This window comes from Cajanus cajan, chromosome 3 (genome assembly GCF_000230855.2).
Source record: "Cajanus cajan strain Asha chromosome 3, NIPB_CcT2T_4, whole genome shotgun sequence".
NCBI lineage: Eukaryota > Viridiplantae > Streptophyta > Magnoliopsida > Fabales > Fabaceae > Cajanus > Cajanus cajan.
The window spans coordinates 64,088,933-64,109,631 of NC_138519.1; the positions used below are offsets into that span (position 1 = coordinate 64,088,933).

At 31.6% G+C, this 20,699-nt stretch overlaps 1 protein-coding gene across 1 annotated transcript; it reads right to left on the reverse strand.

Annotated features, from left to right (window-relative positions):
* Window positions 1-1,447: 1,447 nt before the first annotated feature.
* Window positions 1,448-8,594, reverse strand: LOC109796543 (chromosome-associated kinesin). The gene is made up of 8 exons (XM_020356213.3): window positions 8,373-8,594; window positions 5,896-5,962; window positions 5,256-5,333; window positions 2,813-2,865; window positions 2,463-2,599; window positions 2,312-2,376; window positions 1,833-1,891; window positions 1,448-1,745 (listed from the first exon to the last, which is right to left on the reverse strand). The coding sequence occupies exons 1-8, from the start codon at window positions 8,529-8,531 to the stop codon at window positions 1,656-1,658; spliced, it is 708 nt and encodes a 235-aa protein (XP_020211802.1). The 5' UTR covers window positions 8,532-8,594; the 3' UTR covers window positions 1,448-1,655.
* Between the last annotated feature and the right edge of the window lie 12,105 nt (window positions 8,595-20,699).

A 20,699-nucleotide genomic window follows, 5' to 3' on the forward strand; every position in this document is an offset into this window, starting at 1 on the left:
CCTAAATTTTAAAGCCTATAATGAAGTACTTATAACCTTTTTATTATACATTTAGTTATTAGAGTGCTCAATAAATCTTTTAAGTTTTTGCTTTCATTGGAAGAGTTTTAGCCATTATCATTAACTAGGAATGAGTAAAGGACGAATTTATTTGTTTTTATAATTAGGTCATTTATTTAAATTCCAACTAAAACACAATTAAGGTATAAAATTTTTCATTTAAGCAAAAACTAAAATGTATTAGGGATGTTCAAAATCAAAGTAACCTAATCAAAATTAAAAATCGATTTTAAAAATTGAAAACAAATAAAAAAAATCAAATAACCTACAATTTGATTCAATTTTTTTTACCAAACTGACCGATTTGATTTAATTTGCAATTATAAAATTGATCAAAATTAAACCAAACAAAATCACAATTTGTGTGTGTTTATTTTTCCAAATATGCGTAGGTATATATCATATGAATATATGACAGTGAAAAAAAATGAAAAATAAACTTATACAGTCATTTTTATAGTTAGCGTTAATTTAAGTTTTTAGTGGGTGTAAAAAAAATTATAATTTTTATCAATCAACAAAAAAATATTAATTAGAAACGTTTGGCTTAACTTATATATCAAGCCAATTAACTAAATAGATTGGTAAATCATATTATATTTATAGGATACCAAATTTATTCCATTTATTTTGTTTTTTTAGATGAATTTAACAATATAAAAAAATTAAAATTTTTAATTGTGAGTCTCATTGTTAAACCCTACAATGTATCACTTTCAAACCCAACAATGTAACAATATAGAAAATTATGATTCATTTATAACATAATATTACATTTTTTAACTAACTTTTAAATAATATATTTTTAAAACTATAAAAACCAAACCAAATTAAATCACAAAAGATTGATTTTGTTGGATTTAAAATTCATAATATATTCAAATTAAATCAAATCAAATAGTACTTAATTAGTTTATTTAATTCAAATAACTTTTGAACCATAAGTCGAATCAAACCATACTACAAACAATCCCTTGGCATATTATGTTTGCTATGCATATCTACAATTAGAGTAGCATTAAATCAAATACATTTAATCAATTCTCTCATTTGATTTAAAGATGTGAAAACAGGAAATGAATATAAAAAGAAAAAATATCCCCTTCAATTTTATTCTTTCATTTTTTTTTCTTTATTTTATCTCTACCGAACAAACAGCAAAATCTTTCCCTCCTCCACTCCTCTTCATTAAACCCTCATTTGCTTCTTTAAACTAGTCACTCTGTTATAGTATGTTTCGAAAGAATGAAAGAGAAAATTAAGGGGGGAAAAGGGAGAATAAGTAGTAAAAAAAAAAAAACAACTTATTTAGGTTGATTATTGATTGAAGAAATAGAAGATAAAAGTTTTCTTTTTGCTTTTTTTGCTTATTTGGTTGGGAAAAAAATAAAAAGAAATAAAGTGAGATATTAATGTAAAATAATAGTACATAATTTGTTTTATCGTTAAAAATAGTAAATTGCACAAAATATTGTGAATAATTGAAAACAAAAAGATGTCCCGGGACATGGGTCTGCATTAAGAGGATTTATTCAAGAAAACTGGGGTGATGGGTGTACATCAAGAGAAGGTCCACAAACTGTCTATTAATTCATTCACACAGGAACCCCTAACTCGTTGATCTTCACTATCCGTTTGTTCAGCGCAGATCGCTGCCGGTTCAAAGTTGAAGCCATAGAAGCAACCTGATCACGTGTTTGAGGCAGAGAGAAAAACAATAAGAAATGAACATTACTGAACTTTAGGGAAACACAAAGAAAAAGTTGCCTTGCCTCAGCTCGAAGTGCCAGTGACTCACGACTTGGTATATACCGCAGCTTGTCTAGCAAATCTAAAGCATGACAAATGAGGGTAAATTCCAAAGCCGCAATATATAGCAACATAATACACAGAGCAAATAAGCAAGGGAGAATTACCAAAGGAGCTCCTGATTTTCTTCATTTTAAAACCAAAAATAAAACATGCGATAGTTTTTTTTCTTCTTAATTTGGTGTATAAGAGCGTTTACTTTTGATATTTTCTCAGTTAAAAAATATTATACTGTCAATCAATTATAAAACACCTTAAACATGACTATTTAAGTAATTATTACAAAATCAACCATTTCAATTATACAGTGATCCATGATTGGGCGACACCATAAAAAAAATAAAAATAAAAAAATAAAAAAAACTTTTATAATATCAGTATATTCTAATTGAATTCAATATTTTATCACAAGTTACTTAAAAGAAAAAGAAAGATAGCATACCAGCAGCTCGGGTTTCAACCTTGTATGCTGATTTTGCCAGCTGTTGAAATTGGGTTCCAGCGCCCCTATACATTGATTGGAACTAACAAACTTCAGAAATACTAGCAGTGAGCAAATAAGTCATATCCTTTCTTTAACTGATAATACATACACTAGTTCGGTATGCCCATATTTCATTTCTTTCTCAGCAAGAGCTGTCCTTTGAAGCAATTTCACACTTTCCTTCCTCAGTAAATCCAGTGAAAGGTTCAAGTCCTTTACATTTTTCTCAGTTCTAGCATATCGTGTCTTCAAAAAAATTCATGTAAAAAGGTGAAAGAAATACCAGAATATGAACTGGTGAAATAACAAAATAATACAACTTTCAATACACAACTGTATAAGATCTTGATAAATCAAGTTACATAATAAGGAAAGAGCAAGTTAGCATCACAAATAAAGAGGGGCAGACGGAAGAACAATACGTAAGGGATGCATCTTGATTGTTCAACTGAGTAATACCTCCTCACTCTGAAATCGACCAAATGTATGACGAAACAGAAATCTTCTTGGAGCTACAAAAACAAAAAATACTTCAGTTTAAAACAAATACAAACTCAGTTGAGACTTGAGACGGAGATACAGAAAACGGCATTGAAAAAACTGGTTTTGAACATAATCAGTATAGTGCAGAAGTGTCATAATGATCACATCTTCCAAGAAAGATATGTAACACTATATGGATCAACCTCATAAATCAATCAATGGGCTATATAAAAAAACCAACTCAAGCAATTTCTAAAAAAAAAAAAATAATTCAAGCAAAGTCATTTTTTAATGGTTTCTTCTATAGTTTTCTCAGGTCTTACAATTAATCCCTATTATCTTACACCAGTTCCCCTTCACTTGAATATTTTCCTGTCTTCAAATCTTCCACTCCAGATTCAAATATATTGTAAATTTTTTAATATTTGAAAACCTTTAAATTATTTCTTGTCTCGGCCTCCATATTTTGAGCAATTTGGGATCCCTTCCACTAGCACCATTAATAGATTGGTATCTGACTTAATAAATAAAATTTTTAACATGGTAGTTGAATCAGGATACAATTTATGTATCAGAAAACCTATTTTCCGAATCGTGAATCATAAGGTTCATAATCCATAAAAACATAATATATATATATATAAATAGCGATTCACTTACTCCAAAAAGTAAGTTTTGATAGACTTATTCCACTGAGTAACATGTATTTTTTTATCAAATTTCAATGATCCAATTGTTAAACTAAAAGTTCTTAATATATAGGGTAAGTGTACAAATTTTTTAAAAATTTGAAAACTATTTGATATTTCGTTTCATTAATTTAAATTGACAGATAATCATACAAACATTTTACACATTGATTTAATCTATATAACGACATATCATATGATTTTCAAATTTATTAAAACTTTGCAGACTTGATCTATATATTAAAAAATTTTAATTCAATGGTTAGATCATTGAAATTTAATATTGAACACAAGTTATTAAATGAAATAAGTGGATCCCTCTCTCTCTCTCTCTCTCTCTCTCTCTATATATATATATATATATATATATAGACACACACATATAAATGCTCTCTAGCCATATTTTAACATAAAAATCATATGAAAAATGAAATCATACACAAATATATAATAGCATATAAGCTTCAATAAATAATAACAGTCCCAAAAGTGGCTGTCTGCACAGTTCAGCAAAGAGCCTCCCAAAAACTCAGTTTTATTCCTTCAATTCCTTTTCATTTAACAATTTAACCTTATATGACTTTTCAATTATTCATGCGAATTGGTAATCTAAGGTAAAAAGAAAAAAATAATGAATCGATGATACAAAATTGTATAGATTCATTCATGTCTCATAAGATACAAAATCATTTTAGATTCATCTTAAGATACGTATCAGTAGGTTGTCAAATTGTATTGGATCGTCAGATTCCAATCATGTACCGTAAGATTCTGATAACTATGTTTCTTAACACAGAAAATTCTAAGAGCTCAGGTATCTAAAGATTTGTATTATACTATTGAAATTTTTCAAGAGGAAAACTTCTGGAATATAACATGCATAATTTTTCATCTTTGATTTGGAAAATCATCTCCCAATTCTATTTGTTTTGTGACTTCTTCATTATATCAACTAAAAACCAATTTATTCTTTGAAGTCTTTATATACTAAATCAGATGCCTTTTGAGGACCTATGGTTCAACAGGACATTATGGATTGGTTGAAGATTCCCTTCTACAAAGATGTTTTACTCTAGACTACTCACAAGGTCAAGGCTGCCTTCTTTATTTTCCGTGCAGGCTCCCCCATGATGCTTGTCACTGTGAACTGTGAAGCATGTGTTACACATAACAAAACTTCAAGCACATGGCAAAACAATTCCAATTATACTCTAAGCCTCACCATGTCATTATTTTTTAATACCACTTGAATTGTTGCAAGGAATGTAGAAAATAGCAGCTTCTTAATAGAATTACAGGTAGGAAAAATATATCATATGAAAGTTGAATTACCGAGTCCTAAGGGCTATTTAAACCAGGTTAATTACATATTACCAAGTCCAAGCCAAATCATATAAGTCCCATCTAAACTCAGCTTTCCAGTCACTAAAAGTTCAAATGCTAGTCATGTGACTAATTAGGACAATGAAAACTACATTAAAAACAAAATAAAAAGGAAAACAACGAAATAATTCACAATACATAAAGAAAAGAGTAGCGATCCTGCATTAGATTCCCAAGTTTGACACAATATAATAACTTGTATTATGATATCATATTAAAAACTAAACTGCCTGTCACAAGAGAATTTGTTGAAGATACAAAAATATTGGATTGAGTCTTTTAAGAAAAATTGAGCTGCCAAAGTAAAATTAGTTACTTTCATTTGCTAATGATAGGAAAAGAATTACCTCGCATGGCCAGAAGGGCAGCAGAAATAGCTAAACCAGCACCTAAAGCTGGATATTCCTTTGCAGTCAACAATCCATCTGCAAAAGGGTAAGAATATAAACCAATGCTATATATAAAAGGTTACTACAAAGCAAAAACTCATTGCTGTTTCTATAGCCATCAACTTGTTTGGGGATTGATAACATTCAGTATGTTAATTTGTCTAGGAAAAAAACAATTTTAAAATAAGATTAGTAACATTAATTTCTTAAGGGGAAAAAAAAGGTACAGATGAAATGCAAAATATCCTACCAAACAGGAAAAACTAAATACAATAAAACCATGAAAAGGCTCAAATATATATATCAAGGGTGCATGATCTTAAAACCCTTGAAGAAACAATTATGAATTGAACACCAAATAGAGGCCATATGTACAATCCTATCCCATGGCAAGTATAGGTACAAAGACCAATCCAAAGAAATGAAAGCATTTCCAATCAATAATTTTTAAAATGATCACATAAATTACAGACTGCCATAAAAATAAAAAATTTAACCTTACTTTTTCCAGAACCTTTATACCAAATCATCGAAAGATCATAAAAGTTGAAGGACACAACCAACACTCACAAGATCAAGACTATCAATTTTTTATCACCTTTAACTTTGTTGAAGAAGGCATCTTCATATGTTCTATACTGTGATACTGCTTCTGGTAAAAAATCCTGCAAAAAAATCATGCATAACCAGATGAGTTTTGGCACCATTCATATTTAATTTTATTGAGAGATAATAAGGGATTACACATGCAGGAATTTCCCAAAATTATATAAGATTGAACATGGGAAAAAGAAATCACATAATGAGAAAAGATGCTATGGCATCAGAAGAATGGTTATTTTCAATAAACAAGAGTAGGAAAGCAAATTGGAGAACACTGCCACCTCTTATAAAAGAAAAAAAAATGCAAAATAGAGCCTTCAACTTATGTACAATATTTCAAAAATATAATGAAAATAACTTACATTTTATCTTTAAAATGATTTGACTGACTTTCTTTACTATTTTCTTATATATTGTCAATGCAGGGCTTATATGTTGTAAAAAAAAAAACCCTAACTAATCATGTTTCATAACTTTAGACAGGTTTACCAGTTAGACCATATGACAACATGTTAATAGATGTTTCAGAATTAAATCTGATCCAAGGTTCCTGAAATTGAATATATGATCAAGTATGTACCAGACTCTGTTTGGATAACAAATATGAAATTCATGCATGGAATCATAGTTTCTATAATTTCAATTCTATATTTCTCACAAAAATCAATTGATCAGAGCTTCATATTTTATGTACAAGTTTACAAAGAATCGAGAAATAAATTATAAATCTAATTCTAATATTGAGTGAATGATCTAAATGTTTTAAAAAGTAAGTCTATAGTACAGTTTCTATAATTTTAAAATCACATAAATAACAAACTAATATTAATTATGGACACAGAGATGGAAGTCGTGGTCCACACAACAAAAATCATGATAGTAAAAAATAATAGTAGTGATGGTTGTGACAACCTGAGCAGCAGGGTTGATGGTGGCAGCAGCAAAGATTACTAAGTTGAAGATGATGATGGTAAAGTAAGATTAGTAGTAGCAGCAACAATGATAGAGATGGTAGAACGTAGAAGTGAGTGTTGGCACTGACACTAGTAGAGGTGGAATAAGGTGGAGGCAAAGGTCATAGTGAGCAGTGCATGTAAATGTACTGGTGATACTAACGAGTAACAGATACTCTGGTACCACATTGTGTACCCATTCTTCAATATTAGGAGGTAAGCCTGGTCTAACCCATGCCAGACTGGGCAAGGCATTCACAGTAAATGTGTTTGGCCCCACAGCTTTCCAGCAAATGTAGTCTGCCCCGGTGGACTTCCCAGACACACTGGTCCCAACTTGGTCCAGTCATTATCTAGCCATGGTCTCTCCAGCATCAGCTGAATCAAACGACCAGATGCATCTATTTCCAGCAGCATCAATCTCAAGCTATTACTAAAGTATACAGTGGTTTTTTCCTGGTCTAATCAAGCTCTTTGTTTCCATTGAATCCATGTTTGATACAGCCTTGTAACAAGCTTAAAGCTTAGTAAGCTTTATATTGAGGGGGAGTGTTAAAAATAACAATATTTAATGCACTTGGGAAATAGTATGTTCATGTATCACACAATGAAATGTATTTAGAGTTCATGAGTATTAGGCTATAGTGCCTAGGAAGTTGCAGTTAAACCTGATTGATAGTAGCCAAGGAAATAGTCCCCACTAAGTCTATTAAGATATATATAGACAGATAAACCAAGTCTTTTGGTCTAGTGGTTGTAAGATCTGTCCTAAGACACAAGGAGTCGATCTAGTGTTCCTAGGTTTGATTCCCGTCAATGTTAAAAATGATCTTGGCTAACAGAGGCAACAATCCACGAGTGTAGATTAATCTTTAGTTGTCAGCTTTGGAACATTGTGTAGACTATATCCGTGAACTAAAAGAGATATATATATAGACAAAGATAGATATAAATATGGATGATATGCAAAACCTGACACTACTACTACTACATTATCTTCAATAATACAGCTTTCCCATTCTCTAAATTCTCATCATAATATCCAGTCTATCTTCTTCTAAATCTCCCCCTCTAAATTCAACAGCTTCACTGCTATGGCACAGAAGCTTGGGTGGCCCTACACTATTTTCTCTTACGTGCTCAGAAAGAAATTGAGCATGAGCTTGTGGCATTTGCAGAAAATTGCAAATATTCTCACCAAGGAACTATCACATTCATTGTTTGAAAAGGGGGGTTAAAAATAGTATTAGTATCATATAATGGGGCAGTTGCGCAACTCAAATAGTATTAGCATCATATATATAACGAATGAAATCCTTTTGTTTCTCTCAGTCCCCTTCTTTCCGTTCATTTTCGGTTAACAAAGAAGATAGGAATTGAAACCCTCAATTCGGCATGGCATTCACCTTCTAAACCAGCTAAAGAGAAATTCAGGAAATAGGGAATTTTATCTACATCGCGCATAGCGCATAATATGCAAGATCCAGACAAAAATGAAAAGGGGGAGAGATGAGGAAACCTGAAAGGCACGGAAATGAGTTGAAGAGCTATGTTGCACATTTCGAGCAGATTGAATGGCGGAACGTTGAAGATTCTCCGCAATGGACACCAACGATGACGGTGCGGCTTCTGAGGACGCGTCTCCGTCTGAAGAGGACGACGAATCTGCCTTTTCCATGGTTGCACTGCACTGCCTTCGGTGGCCGTCACGGATTATGTGTATATCAGTATATATACCAATACCAATTAAATGCCGAATAAACAACGAGAATGAATACCTTACGAACACTATTCTTTTGGCTCAGGTAATGTAATTGCATTTTTTTTTACCTAACATGTAATTAGTATTTTAATCGGTCTATGTTTGTCTTTATATAATTAATTTCATTTTTGAAGTGATATAGTTAAAAGTTATAATAAAGAAATATATTTTGAATGTATAAATTATATAATAATGAAAGTTATAATAAATAAACATGTTTGAATAGACAAATTTTAAGTTTAAATAGTTTTTATTTATTTATGTGATATATCATTTTTATTTTAGTTTTTATAAAATTAATTTTGTAAAATAGCTCTTGTATTTTTTATCTTTGTTATTTTTTTTATCCTTATAATACATTTTTTTGTCCTTGTAATGACTAAGATTAATATTATATATATATATACATATTGTAAAACTAAAATATAATAATAATAATAATAATAATAATAACCAAATTTATAAATAAATAAAAAAACTACAAGAAACTTCTGACCAAAAAGAGAAGATTGATTGAAGATCGAATAGGAAGTTGGAGGTTGGTTGTAGTGCAATCATCCAAAAATCTGTCTTAGAAATCTATAGATCTTGGTAGTTCTACCATTTCAGTTACCATTGGAAGCTTACTTGTGGGAAAAACATCACTAGATTTAGGAGCTAGCATTAATCTAATGCCCTTGTCCATGATGAGAAGGATTGGAGACTTGGAAGTTAGGCCTATTAAGATGACTTTTTAAATGCTAGATAGGTTAATGAAGTATCCTCATGAAATAGTGGAAGATGTATTTGTCAAGGTTGATAAATTCAAGTTTCCAATGGACTTTGTGCTAATGGATACAGAGGAGGATAGGGAAGTTCCATTGATTCTTGAAAGACCTTTTATGAAGGCAACTAAAGTGATCATTGATGTTGATGATGGCAAACTAAAGGTCAGAGTTCAAGATGATGAAGTGAATTTTAATATTTTTGAAGCAATTCAACATCATAGTGATAAAAAAGAATGTTTGAGAATCGATGTTATTGATGAATTGTGCTTGACAACAAGAAGACAAGCAAATGATCCAAGTCCTTTAGAGAAGGCTTTGATAGATGCATTTGAAGATTTGAATAAGATAGAGGAGAATGAGATTGAACAGTGTTTGAGGGATCTAGATCAACAAAGGAGATTCCTTCATAAAAGTAAAAAATGAAGATTTGGAGACAAATATTAAGGTGGAAACTCAAAAGCTAGAATTGAAAATGTTACCACCTCAATTGAAGTATGTGTTCCTTGAAGATGGAGGAAATAAAGTGGTAATCATTAGTAGCTCTTTTTCTCCTTCCAAGGAAGAAAAACGGATTAAGGTGTGGAAGGATAACAAGGAAGCTATAGGTAGATGCTCTTAGATCTCAAGGGAATCGGTCCCTCTTATTGCATACATAAGATTCTCAAGGAGCCAGATTTTAAGCTTGTAGCTCAACCATAAAGACACCTTAATCCAACAATGAAAGAAGTGGTGAAGAAAAAGGTCTTAAAGCTTTTGCAAGTAGGAATCATTAATCTTGTCTCAAACAATGCTTAGTTAAGTCCAATACTAGTAGTTCCAAAGAAAGGTGGGATGATAGTTGTTTAGAATGAAAAGAATGAATTAATTCTTACATGGACTGTTACTGGTTGGAGGATGTGTATAGATTACAGAAAACTCAATCTGGAAACTAGAAAATATCATTTTCCACTACCCTTCATGGATCAGATACTTGAAAGGTTAGCTAGACAAGAATACCACTGTTTTTTGGATGGCTACATTTGATACAGTAAAATTGCAATGTACCCTAAAGATAAAGAGAAAATAGAATTTACTTGTCCATTTGGTGTTTTTGCATACAAGAAAATGCCTTTGGTTTATGTAATGCCTCAACTACTTTTCTAGAGATGCATGTTAGCCATATTTTCTGACTTGGTTGAAAAGTGCATTGAAGTCTTTATGGATGATTTTTTAGTATTTGGCACTTCTTTTAATACTTGCTTGGAAAATCTTGACACTGTACTAAAGTAGTATATTTAAACCAACCTTGTTCTCAACTAGGAGAAATGTCATTTTATGGTGACTGAAGGAATAGTTTTAGGTCACAAGATTTCTTTTAGAGGCATTAAAGTAAATAAGGCTAAAGTGGAGATCATTGAGAAACTTCCTCCACCAACCAACATCAAAGGAATTCAGAGTTTCCTTGGCCATGCTAAATTTTATAGGCGATTCATCAAGGATTCTTCAAAAATTGTCAAGCAACTTAGCAATTTGCTTAATAAGGATACTCCATTTAAGTTTGATGCATTTTGTTTGAATGCTTTGAATCGTTGAAACATAAATTGATTTCAACTCCTATAATTGTTGCCCCTAATTGAAGCTTAAATTTTGAATTGATGTGTGATGTTAGTAACTATGTAGTTAGGGTAGTTTTAGGTCAAAGAAAGTCAAAGATTTTCCATGCTATATATTATGCTAGCAAGTTTTTAAATGAAACTCAAGATAATTATGCAACAATTGAAAAAGAGTTGTTAGCTATTGTATATGCATTGAAAAAATTTAGATCTTATTTGATTAGATCAAAAGTCATACTATCAAGACATGACACAACCAATTAAATACAAGACTTTTTACATAAATAGATATACAATGATGTTCATGTGAATCTATCTTCTTTTTTTACGTCTTTCTAAATCTATCTTCTTTTTGTAAATCCTTAAACATCTCTCTCAAGCTTGCTTTGTCTGTCTTCATCTTTGCTCAATGTAAAGAGAAGTGTCCATTGATACATTAAATGCATTTCACCAAACTGTAACTTCTTATCTAATCGATGAAATTACTTATCACATTTTTTGTATCAAAAGAAAGGAATCATGTGTGTGTCAATCTAGAATAGTTTTTCATATAACTTTCCATGTTTTACAAGATATGCTACTTTTTTTTTATGTAAAGAATGCTTTTAGTTCCTTTAGTGAATTGTGGGTACCAAAGAAAATTTTCCATTCGATTTGTTAAGGAATCATGTAGACAAAAATGACTTTATTATTAGACATTATAAATAATATTCATACAAAGTATTTGTCTTATAGATGAAGTGTTTAATTTCCTAATAGTTGATCGTCTTAATAGATCATCTTATCTTTATTTGTCTTAAAGTTTGATTTGAAAGTTTTTTCTCTTATAAAAACTTTTATGTTCATTATCATAAAAACTTAAAGTTTGAGGAGTCTAAGATCATCTTTTGACCTAAAAATCAAAGCAATTCAAATATAAGTATCATAGCATAATTATACTAGTCAAAAAAATATATAAAAACTTCATAAAATAAACCCCCCCTAGGATGAAGCAACAAAGTTTGAAATATGAAAAATTAATCAAAATTCAAAAACTAATCAGACTATTGCTCTCCCCATTTTGAAATCAACAAAAGTCAAGACCAAAGCAAAAACAAGACTAGTTTAAAGATTCCTTGTCAAAGTTGACTTCAATGTTAATCTTGGTAAGAAGTTTATGATATTTTCGGTCAGAGAAACATTGCTGATGAATGAACTATTGGAGGGTCATACCAAAGTGTTCACCACTAACTTCAGTTTTGAGACAATTTTCAAGAGTGACTTCAAACGAAGTTGGTAACACAAGTGCTTCCTATGTAGGCAAAGAGGGGGCAACAACAGTAGATGCAAGAGCAATATATGTATATATGGAACATATATTAATAGGTAAATAAACAATAAAATGTAAACAAAAAAACTTGTTTTAACCCCTAAAATATTTTTAAAAAATGAAACTTTTTGATAACAACAGTTTTTATTGACTATCACAAACCATGATTATGAATTTATTTTTTTGTGAAGAATTAGCATTAGCATTAGCATGTAAATATATTTAGCATTAGCATGTCATATACATATTTAATAGTGTAGTTAGTTAATTAGGACTTTTACTTGAGAACAAACAAAGTTTTAAGTTGAGGGGAGTTGATAAGTGCCCATTTTACTCAGGAATCATAACTTTTTTTTGGAACTTATCTAACTAAGTTTAAAAGAAGAACAAAAAATTCATTTTAACCCCTAAAATATTGTAGGAATCAAAAGAATGTGTAAATTGGTTATTTTGTGAAGAGTTGATAGATTTTGGACCAATAAACCCTTGTTATGTAGATTTGATCAAGTCCTAATGATTCCAAAATTTGGAAAATTGCTCAACCAATTTGAATGTGTTTAGCGAATCAGACCAAAGAGTAAGGAATTATTGCATTAGGAAAATAATTTAATTGTTTGGAAAGAGTTGATCATATTTAGTTTACAGGAGTAAGAACATTTGGATCCAAAAAAGGCTCAGTAGATAAAGCTTTCTTCAACATGAAGAATTCAAAAATCTACTTTCTTTCCAATTGGCTAATCTGATTGCTCACTAATAGGGATCTTAAGTTCATCTCCTTTTTTTTCTATGCTTTCTTTGTACATGGAGACTACTCTCATCATCATGTGTAGCTAAGCTTCTTTCTTGTTGGGATTGAATGTAATCTATCAAACTCTTATGTAATCCTTTTGATTTATATATATGATACTCTATTATTCAATATTAGTGTTTTGATTATGTTCTTAATGCTTAAGGTGAATTGATCACTCATATTTTGATTTGAGATTTAGACTTTAATTGAAAAATATTTTCTAAATCTAATTTAAACCAAATCACCTAATGATTCTAAAGGCTAGAAATAAACTTAGAGTTATTAGTTGATTATATTCATGAGCTTAATGCAAGGACTCTGATTTGGTAAAATGAAGAATCAGTTATTAAATTAGAATCCTTAGAATTTCAAAAGACAAGGAATTGATTTAGAATTACCTCAAGACTTCAATAACACTAAGTGACAGAGATCATATGTAAATAATTTTAGAAGAGCTAGGGAGTCAGATAGGTGAAATTAAGTCTCAACAATTTCTCTCACTATCATCTTTTCAAATTTACACTTGTATTCTATTACTTGTTTAGGTACTTATTTAATGTTGAAATGAAAAATAATGTGTAAAATCAGTTGTAAATCATTCTTTTACAAGTATTAATTAGGATATTAGAAATTACAAAATATCTTCCAAGTCTATGTGAAATTAGCACTCATACTTCAATTTTTACCATAGTAGACTTAGTGAACTTGTAAAAGAAATCCAACACTATGCCTTCCTATGCAATGCAAATTGCATTCCTTCTTAGACAACTTTGTGATGAGCTTGATCGAAAGTGTTGTAGTTTTCTTTAGGGAGATAGTGAAAATCATACTAATTTGCATGTTGTGGAGAAAAAGAGAGACATCAGAAAGTGATTTCAAGAGTGTCACTTAAAAACTCACTTTTTGTAATACATAAAAGTAATAAAGTTATAGTGAGGAGTGTAGACGAGGAGGTAAACAAAATGAATACAAAGTGTTTTTATATTAGTTTATCTCAATCACCGAGACTACATATCCAGTTTTTGATCCAACTAAATCAAGTTTTACTATCTTATCCGAGATACAAGTATTCTTCACCAAGTCACTTCTGACTCAACTTTCTCTTTAATTTGTCTCTTCAAGCAACTACCCGAGTATTTTTTTTACAAAAGCTTCTCCAGGATTCAAACACCAATTATTCTTTTACAAACAAGCCTCTATAGGCTCAAACCCAATAATTTAGAGTTATAGAGGTTTACAAAGTTGTTTCGTCTTCCTTTCAAGATGTGATACAACCAATAAAGTACAAAATAATTTATAGAAAGAATGAGGAAATAATATTTCTTTGTATATGAGTTCTTTTTCTCTATATCTCTATATTTCTATCTTGATATATTTGAATCATTTAATTTCCTTATATAGGTGCTTCAAAGAAGATGATCGTTGTAAATCCTTGAGCTACCCTCTCATGGCTTGCTTTGTCTATCTTTATGTTTTGCTTATTGAGGAGAGAAGTGTCTATTGGTATAATAAATGTTTGCATTAAATGTTTTCACCAGATTTTTCCTTTTTATTTGATCAAATAAGTTACTTATGTTTTTTAGGTACCAAGTGGGTAAAACCATGCATGTGTCATAAATTATTAAGTCAAAAGACAATCTTGGATCTCTCAAGTTTTAATGATAACAAATGAGAGACTTTCTTTTTAAGCAAAGTCAAGTATCTACAAAGGTATACCATATCAGATGAAATATGGAAAATGTATATCATCTATAAGATAAAGAAGATCAAATGAAGAAAAAGACAAAATATCCATTAGAAGCAAAAAGAAAAAAGCAAAATCCTAGATATCACAAGAAAGGCTCTGGAAAAGATTGCTCTGCATTGACTTCAACTACTCTATTTTGTCATAGCTTCTGTCATGCTCATTTTAGAAGGAAATGATGATAAGTAGTCTGCTAGATTAGATAAGAGATACACACTTTGCTGAAAGACAATTAATGCTTGCATTAAATGCATCAATGGTAATCTCTAGGATCAACAAAGAAGATAGCGAAGCAACTCGTGAAGCAAATTGCAAGTTCAACTCAAAGTTGCAATAATAGTCATTTTCTATGAAGCTATTATAAAAGGATCAAACCTTCAAACAACTATAAAAGTGCGACACATATAGAACAAAAGCAATATACATTAAAAAAAATTGTATAGAGAAACATACAAATATACATAGAGCTAAAAAAACTACAAAGAAACATTCTACTAAAAATCTAGTAACATATTTCTTTGTAAATTACTTGTTCTTTCATTGTTGATTACATCATGTTTAACAGAGATGAAATAATTTTGTAATCATTCATTACCTTGTTGTAAGGGTTGAGCCTAAGAAGGCTTATGTAAAAGAATACTTAGTTTTGAGCCTAGAGAGGCTTAGTTAAAAGAATACTTGGTGCTAAGCCTGAAGAGGTCTGTTTCCAAAGAAATAGAAGAGCAAGTAGTGAAACGTTTGAAAGTCTAGTTTATTGAGGAAGCCAAACAATAGACCTTAACAGATGCTAAATTAACTGCTCGTGAGGCCCAACAACTTGAGGCTACAATAAGTTTGTCGTTGGCACCATCATAGACTCTGGCTCAAGAAGAGCCTCAACTTCAATCTCTAGCTGAATAGGAGCCCCAACTTCAAACTCTAGCTCAAAAAGAGCTACAGGTTCAAACTTTGGCTCAATAGCAAGCCACACAAGTGTAGTGTGACACCCTCTACCCCAACATTAATACACAATAAATGTAAACAATAATTTTTTTTTTCCTTTTTGAGTAAATAAAACCTTTCATAGTTTGATAACATCTTTCATGGATAAAATAATTGTCTCATATCATAAGGTAGAAGATTCACATTCGTAACTCATAAATCATAAGAAGTCAACATATAAGTATCAAAACTCAAGAAATCATATAAAGGAAAATAAAGATTAATTCCAGCAAAGGTGGCAGTGCCTCCTAGTTAGGAATTAAATTATAACTTTCAAATCATATAATAAAAATAATATGACAAAGATACACATTTTGGTCTTTTATCAATAACGTTTAAAATTACAAAAGAAAGATTATAAACTTTATTTACGTTATTTCTTCGCTAGAAATTACAAAAGAAAAGAAATTAAAGTTATTAAAACAATAACATATTAGACTAGGCTAGCTATGTCCCGATGTCACATCCTATCAGAACATGCTCAATTGAAGCCTTAAGTCTCATCACCAACATTCCTCATGATGATGATCACCTGCAACATAATTTAAACATATACAAGAACAACAAGGGAGTGAGAAACATCTCACTTAGTTTCAGGTGAAGAAATTAAGGTTGGATAGCACACACACACACAACAAATATAAGTCACATGTAAACAATACACATACATAATCAATATCAAATATACACTTATTTATCATGCAATGATGTCAAGGACTCGACTCATATATGCATGCATGTGGCGCCATACGAAAGTTTCACATATCATCACTGGTGACCCTAAGACACACCTGGTTACATCACTGGTGACCCTAAGGTACACCTTGTTAGCATGTTACATCGTGGGTGACCCTAAGGTACACCTTGTCAGTCGTGGGTGACCCTAAGGTGCACCTTGTTAGTCGTAGGTGACCCTAAGGTACACCTTGTTAGTCGTGGGTGACCCTAAGATACACCTTGTTAGCATAACTGGTATGCGGCCTCAGCAGCACACCTGGAGTAATATATGCATATGATGCATGTCATACATTCATAATTTCATTGACTCGACATTTAACTTATTACAGAATTTCATTTAGTACATCATGTCATCATTTTTCATGTTCTTATAATCATAGCTTGTCTCAATAGTCCATTTTTATGTCTCATGTCATTGGTATATATTTCACATGGTCAAGTCATAAATACTTCTCATAAAGTCTGCACAGGAATTCACAGAGAACATTCTTATTTATATTAAAACTTATTTATTTTTAACATTAATTACGTATTCATTTATTATTTCCAACAAGGAACAAAGTAAAGCAAACAGAAAGTAAAACAAAACAACAGGCAAGGGATTGGGGGCCAATCCGACAATCAAACTATCCAACAATTATCCCCACACCCACGAGCGAGGTTCCTCACTCCCCCCTTACCTGGATAAGCAGGAGCTAGAACTTGGGCAGGACCTCCTCCTCTGGATTCCCTCTTTCTTTCCCTTTCTTTCTCTTTCTTTCTTTCTTTCTTTCTCTCTCTCTCTCCCTCTCTCTCTCTCCCTTTCTCTCTCTAAAATTTTCACCTTCTCAGTCAGTATAATTTTTTTCACCCCCTCCCTCCTATTTATAGGCATCCAGGGGTTCCCGGAACGGCCCGTACTGAATCTGGAACGGCTCATTCCGGAGCCTTCGATCATATACAAAAATTGCAACTGGAACGGCCCATTCTAAAATCAGAACGGCCCGTTTCCAAAAAGCAGAACGGCCCGTTCTAAAATTAGAACGGCCCGTTCTAAAATTAGAACGGCCCGTTCTGGAGTTCACTTTTACACAGATTGACCACAAGGAGAACGACCCATTTCCAACTTAGCTTTTTAAACATTTTTCTTACTCTGGAACGACCCGTTTCACTTTGGGAACGACCCGTTCCAGAAAAACCCAAATAGGCCTTTGTACAAATTCGGAACGGCCCGTTCCACTTTTGGAACGGCCCGTTCTGCCACTTTGAAAATAACTTATTTTCATTGTTTGGAACGACCTGTTCCACTTTTGGAACAGCCCGTTCCAGCCTAAAAAAAATAGAATTTATAAAAATTTTCATAAATAATTTAAATTATTAAAAACCTTTACAATATTTTATAAAAACCCCTTTTAATTAACTAAAATAACTATAAAAAATAATATTCATAAATATATAAAAATAGATAATAATTGATATTGCAATAGTAGAAATTCCAGGATGTTACATGTAGGACGCACTAGATCCACAAGGTTAGGAGGCACCCTATATAGATGCTTAGGGGGAGCCTTCATTTGATGATCTTGCTCAGGCTCATGAGGCTGACATCGAGGCCATGAGAATTTATCCATCTTGTCTGACACCATCTTAGTCTGCTCTCTAATTTCCAACTTTGGTAGAGCCTCCATGGAGTAGGACGGTAAATACTCTTTCAATAGAGGTAATTTTTAATGTAATACCTCTGAATGTTGACTACTCTATGGTGAAAACAAACATGAGAGCTCCCCAAGATTTTGCATCGTCTGTTCCACCATTTGATGATTTTGAAAGTGGTAGCCTAGACTCTAAGGAGGAGCAAGAAATGGAAAGAATATAGGAGGAGATGTCCTTAGATGATGATTGGGTACCTTTTATCTATGACTCGACCAAACACAGTGAATTCCTCAACTTCATCGAATTTGAGCACATGCATCTCATTGAGGCACCTAGCATAAGCATTAATCCTCTTATAGTTAAGCAGGTGGTTAGAAGGGAGATTTATCTCCAAAACCGTTCTTGGTTGGATAGGAAAACCATGAGGATAGTCCAACAACAAGCTAAGATGTAGAATATGCTAAATTCTCGAGCTGTAGTGGAACTAAGCCTAAAAGGCACTTCTATGAACCTCCCTTCCATGCTTGAAGAGCCTTATAAACCATGGATGCTTCAACAATGGACCAGGTTCTATACTAAAGACATTGTCTCCAAACCTTCTCTTCACTCAACACATAAAGAGAAGGAGAAGATGCCTTAGTATATGCTAATAGACACTATGCTCACTATGCTAGGCACCACACCTTTCAAGAGCCCATGCTCGCGTATGACCAACTAGAATAACTACCTTAATCTAAAGGTCGATGCTACATGGTTTATCCTCCACCTTGCCAAACTGAGCCATCCCTCTCCCACATTCTTTCTTTCCGACAATGACTGTATCATTACAATTCCCCTTTCAATTTTACTTTTCATATTTTCTTGCTAGGGAATATCATTTTTCTGTACAGGAAAATGTTTAGGTTGCTTGCCCTTGAGTCTTTAGGACTGTTTGCTGCACCACCATCATCACCACCACATTCTCAAACACTTCCTCCCCTAGCTATTGAAGAGCATCGAGATCAGGTCATCACCAGGCTTTACAGGGCTTTGCACTACTCATTAAATAGACAGACATAATTTGAGACAAAGTTCAACAAGTTGTTGTCTTGCCTCAATATTAATTTGAGCTCCGATGAAGACAAAGCCTAATCTGGCCTAGATTTATTGTTGGCCTAACCTTTACTGGTGCCAAAAAGGGGAGTGAAAAATTATAATTCTTTTATTACTTTTCTTTTGAGGATATTATTTCTTTTTTGAAGTTACATTTATTTAATGAAGTTACATTTCTTTAACTCTGTTAATTATTTCTTTAGCCTCAATATTTTGTGCTTGACATTTTTTTAGCTCTAACATTATGTTTTGAATGCTTGATAACAAAATCTTTCATGCTTTGATACTTGTTTTGTGAATGCTCTAACATGTTCATTATGCATGTTTTTAGGGGGTCTCCTATGCATTGCATATAGTCTAAGACATTTCATAATGTTCTAATTGTCTGAATGCCTTAATTAAAATCAAGATAAAACCAAGTTTTTGAAAAATCAAACAAGTTTGAATAAATTTGTTAAGCTTCTAAACTTTTTCATTTCTTAAGAAAATGCTTGGACATAAACATATATGCTCTAATATACATAAATGCTTAAATCTATTCACAAATTGTATGCTCTAAATGCTCTGACGTCTTAGTTTATCACAAACAATATATCGTTTGACTGATAAGACCAAGAAAATATGATGAATCATATGTCATAAGAAAAATATAAGAACTTAATCAAACTTGCTCATATGATTTCTCTTCAAAATCTTAGATATATAATTCACTTTAGTATGATAATTTTTTTTAAGTATACCTTGTTAATCTAAACCTTTTTTGAAAACTCTTTTCATCCTATTAAAAGAAAATCACTTTCAAAAATAAAATAAGATTAAGTTTTTTAAAGAATGTTTGTCACCATCAAAAAGGAAAAAATTGTTAAGTCAAAAGACAATCTTGAATCTTTCAGTTTTAATGATAACAAACAAAAGATTTTTTTAAAAGTAAAGTCAAATATCTACCAAGATATACTATATCAAACAAAATATAAAAAATATATATTATTTATAAGACGAAGAAAATCAAACAAAATATTTAACCTATCTTTAGACATTAAATGTATACTTCCAAGTAACATTACCATTAAATTTCATCAAATATGTTATTTCTTAATAAATCAACCAAGAAATAAACTTTAGAATTCTTAAAATTTGTTAGACTTTATTGCCTCAAACGTAGACCAACCCTAAGCGTAAGCTAGATTTACTCAAATTCAACAAGCTTTTTCCTCTCGACTAGTTTAGGGAAGGATGGCTATCCAAGGAGGAATATCATGGACTCCGCCTCGAGAAGGTGTCTACAAACTAAATAGGGACATGGCAATTACAATAGGGAAGGGGGCATCTTGTGGAAGCATTATTCGAGATCACTTGGAAATTTTGTCCTTACATATTCTTGTAAGCTTTGTAACATTCTAGTGATTTAAACTAAACTTTAGGAAATTTTCTACGGTTTG

Coding starts and splice junctions, on each gene's coding strand:
- LOC109796543 (XM_020356213.3), bottom strand. CDS start 8,531: ATGGAAAAGGCAGATTCGTCGTCCTCTTCAGACGGAGACGCGTCCTCA. Junction 5,963..8,372: donor CTCATTTCCGTGCCTTTCAG/GTTTCCTCATCT, acceptor ATTTTTTTGCAG/GATTTTTTACCAGAAGCAGT. Junction 5,334..5,895: donor CTTCTTCAACAAAGTTAAAG/GTGATAAAAAAT, acceptor ACCCTTTTGCAG/ATGGATTGTTGACTGCAAAG.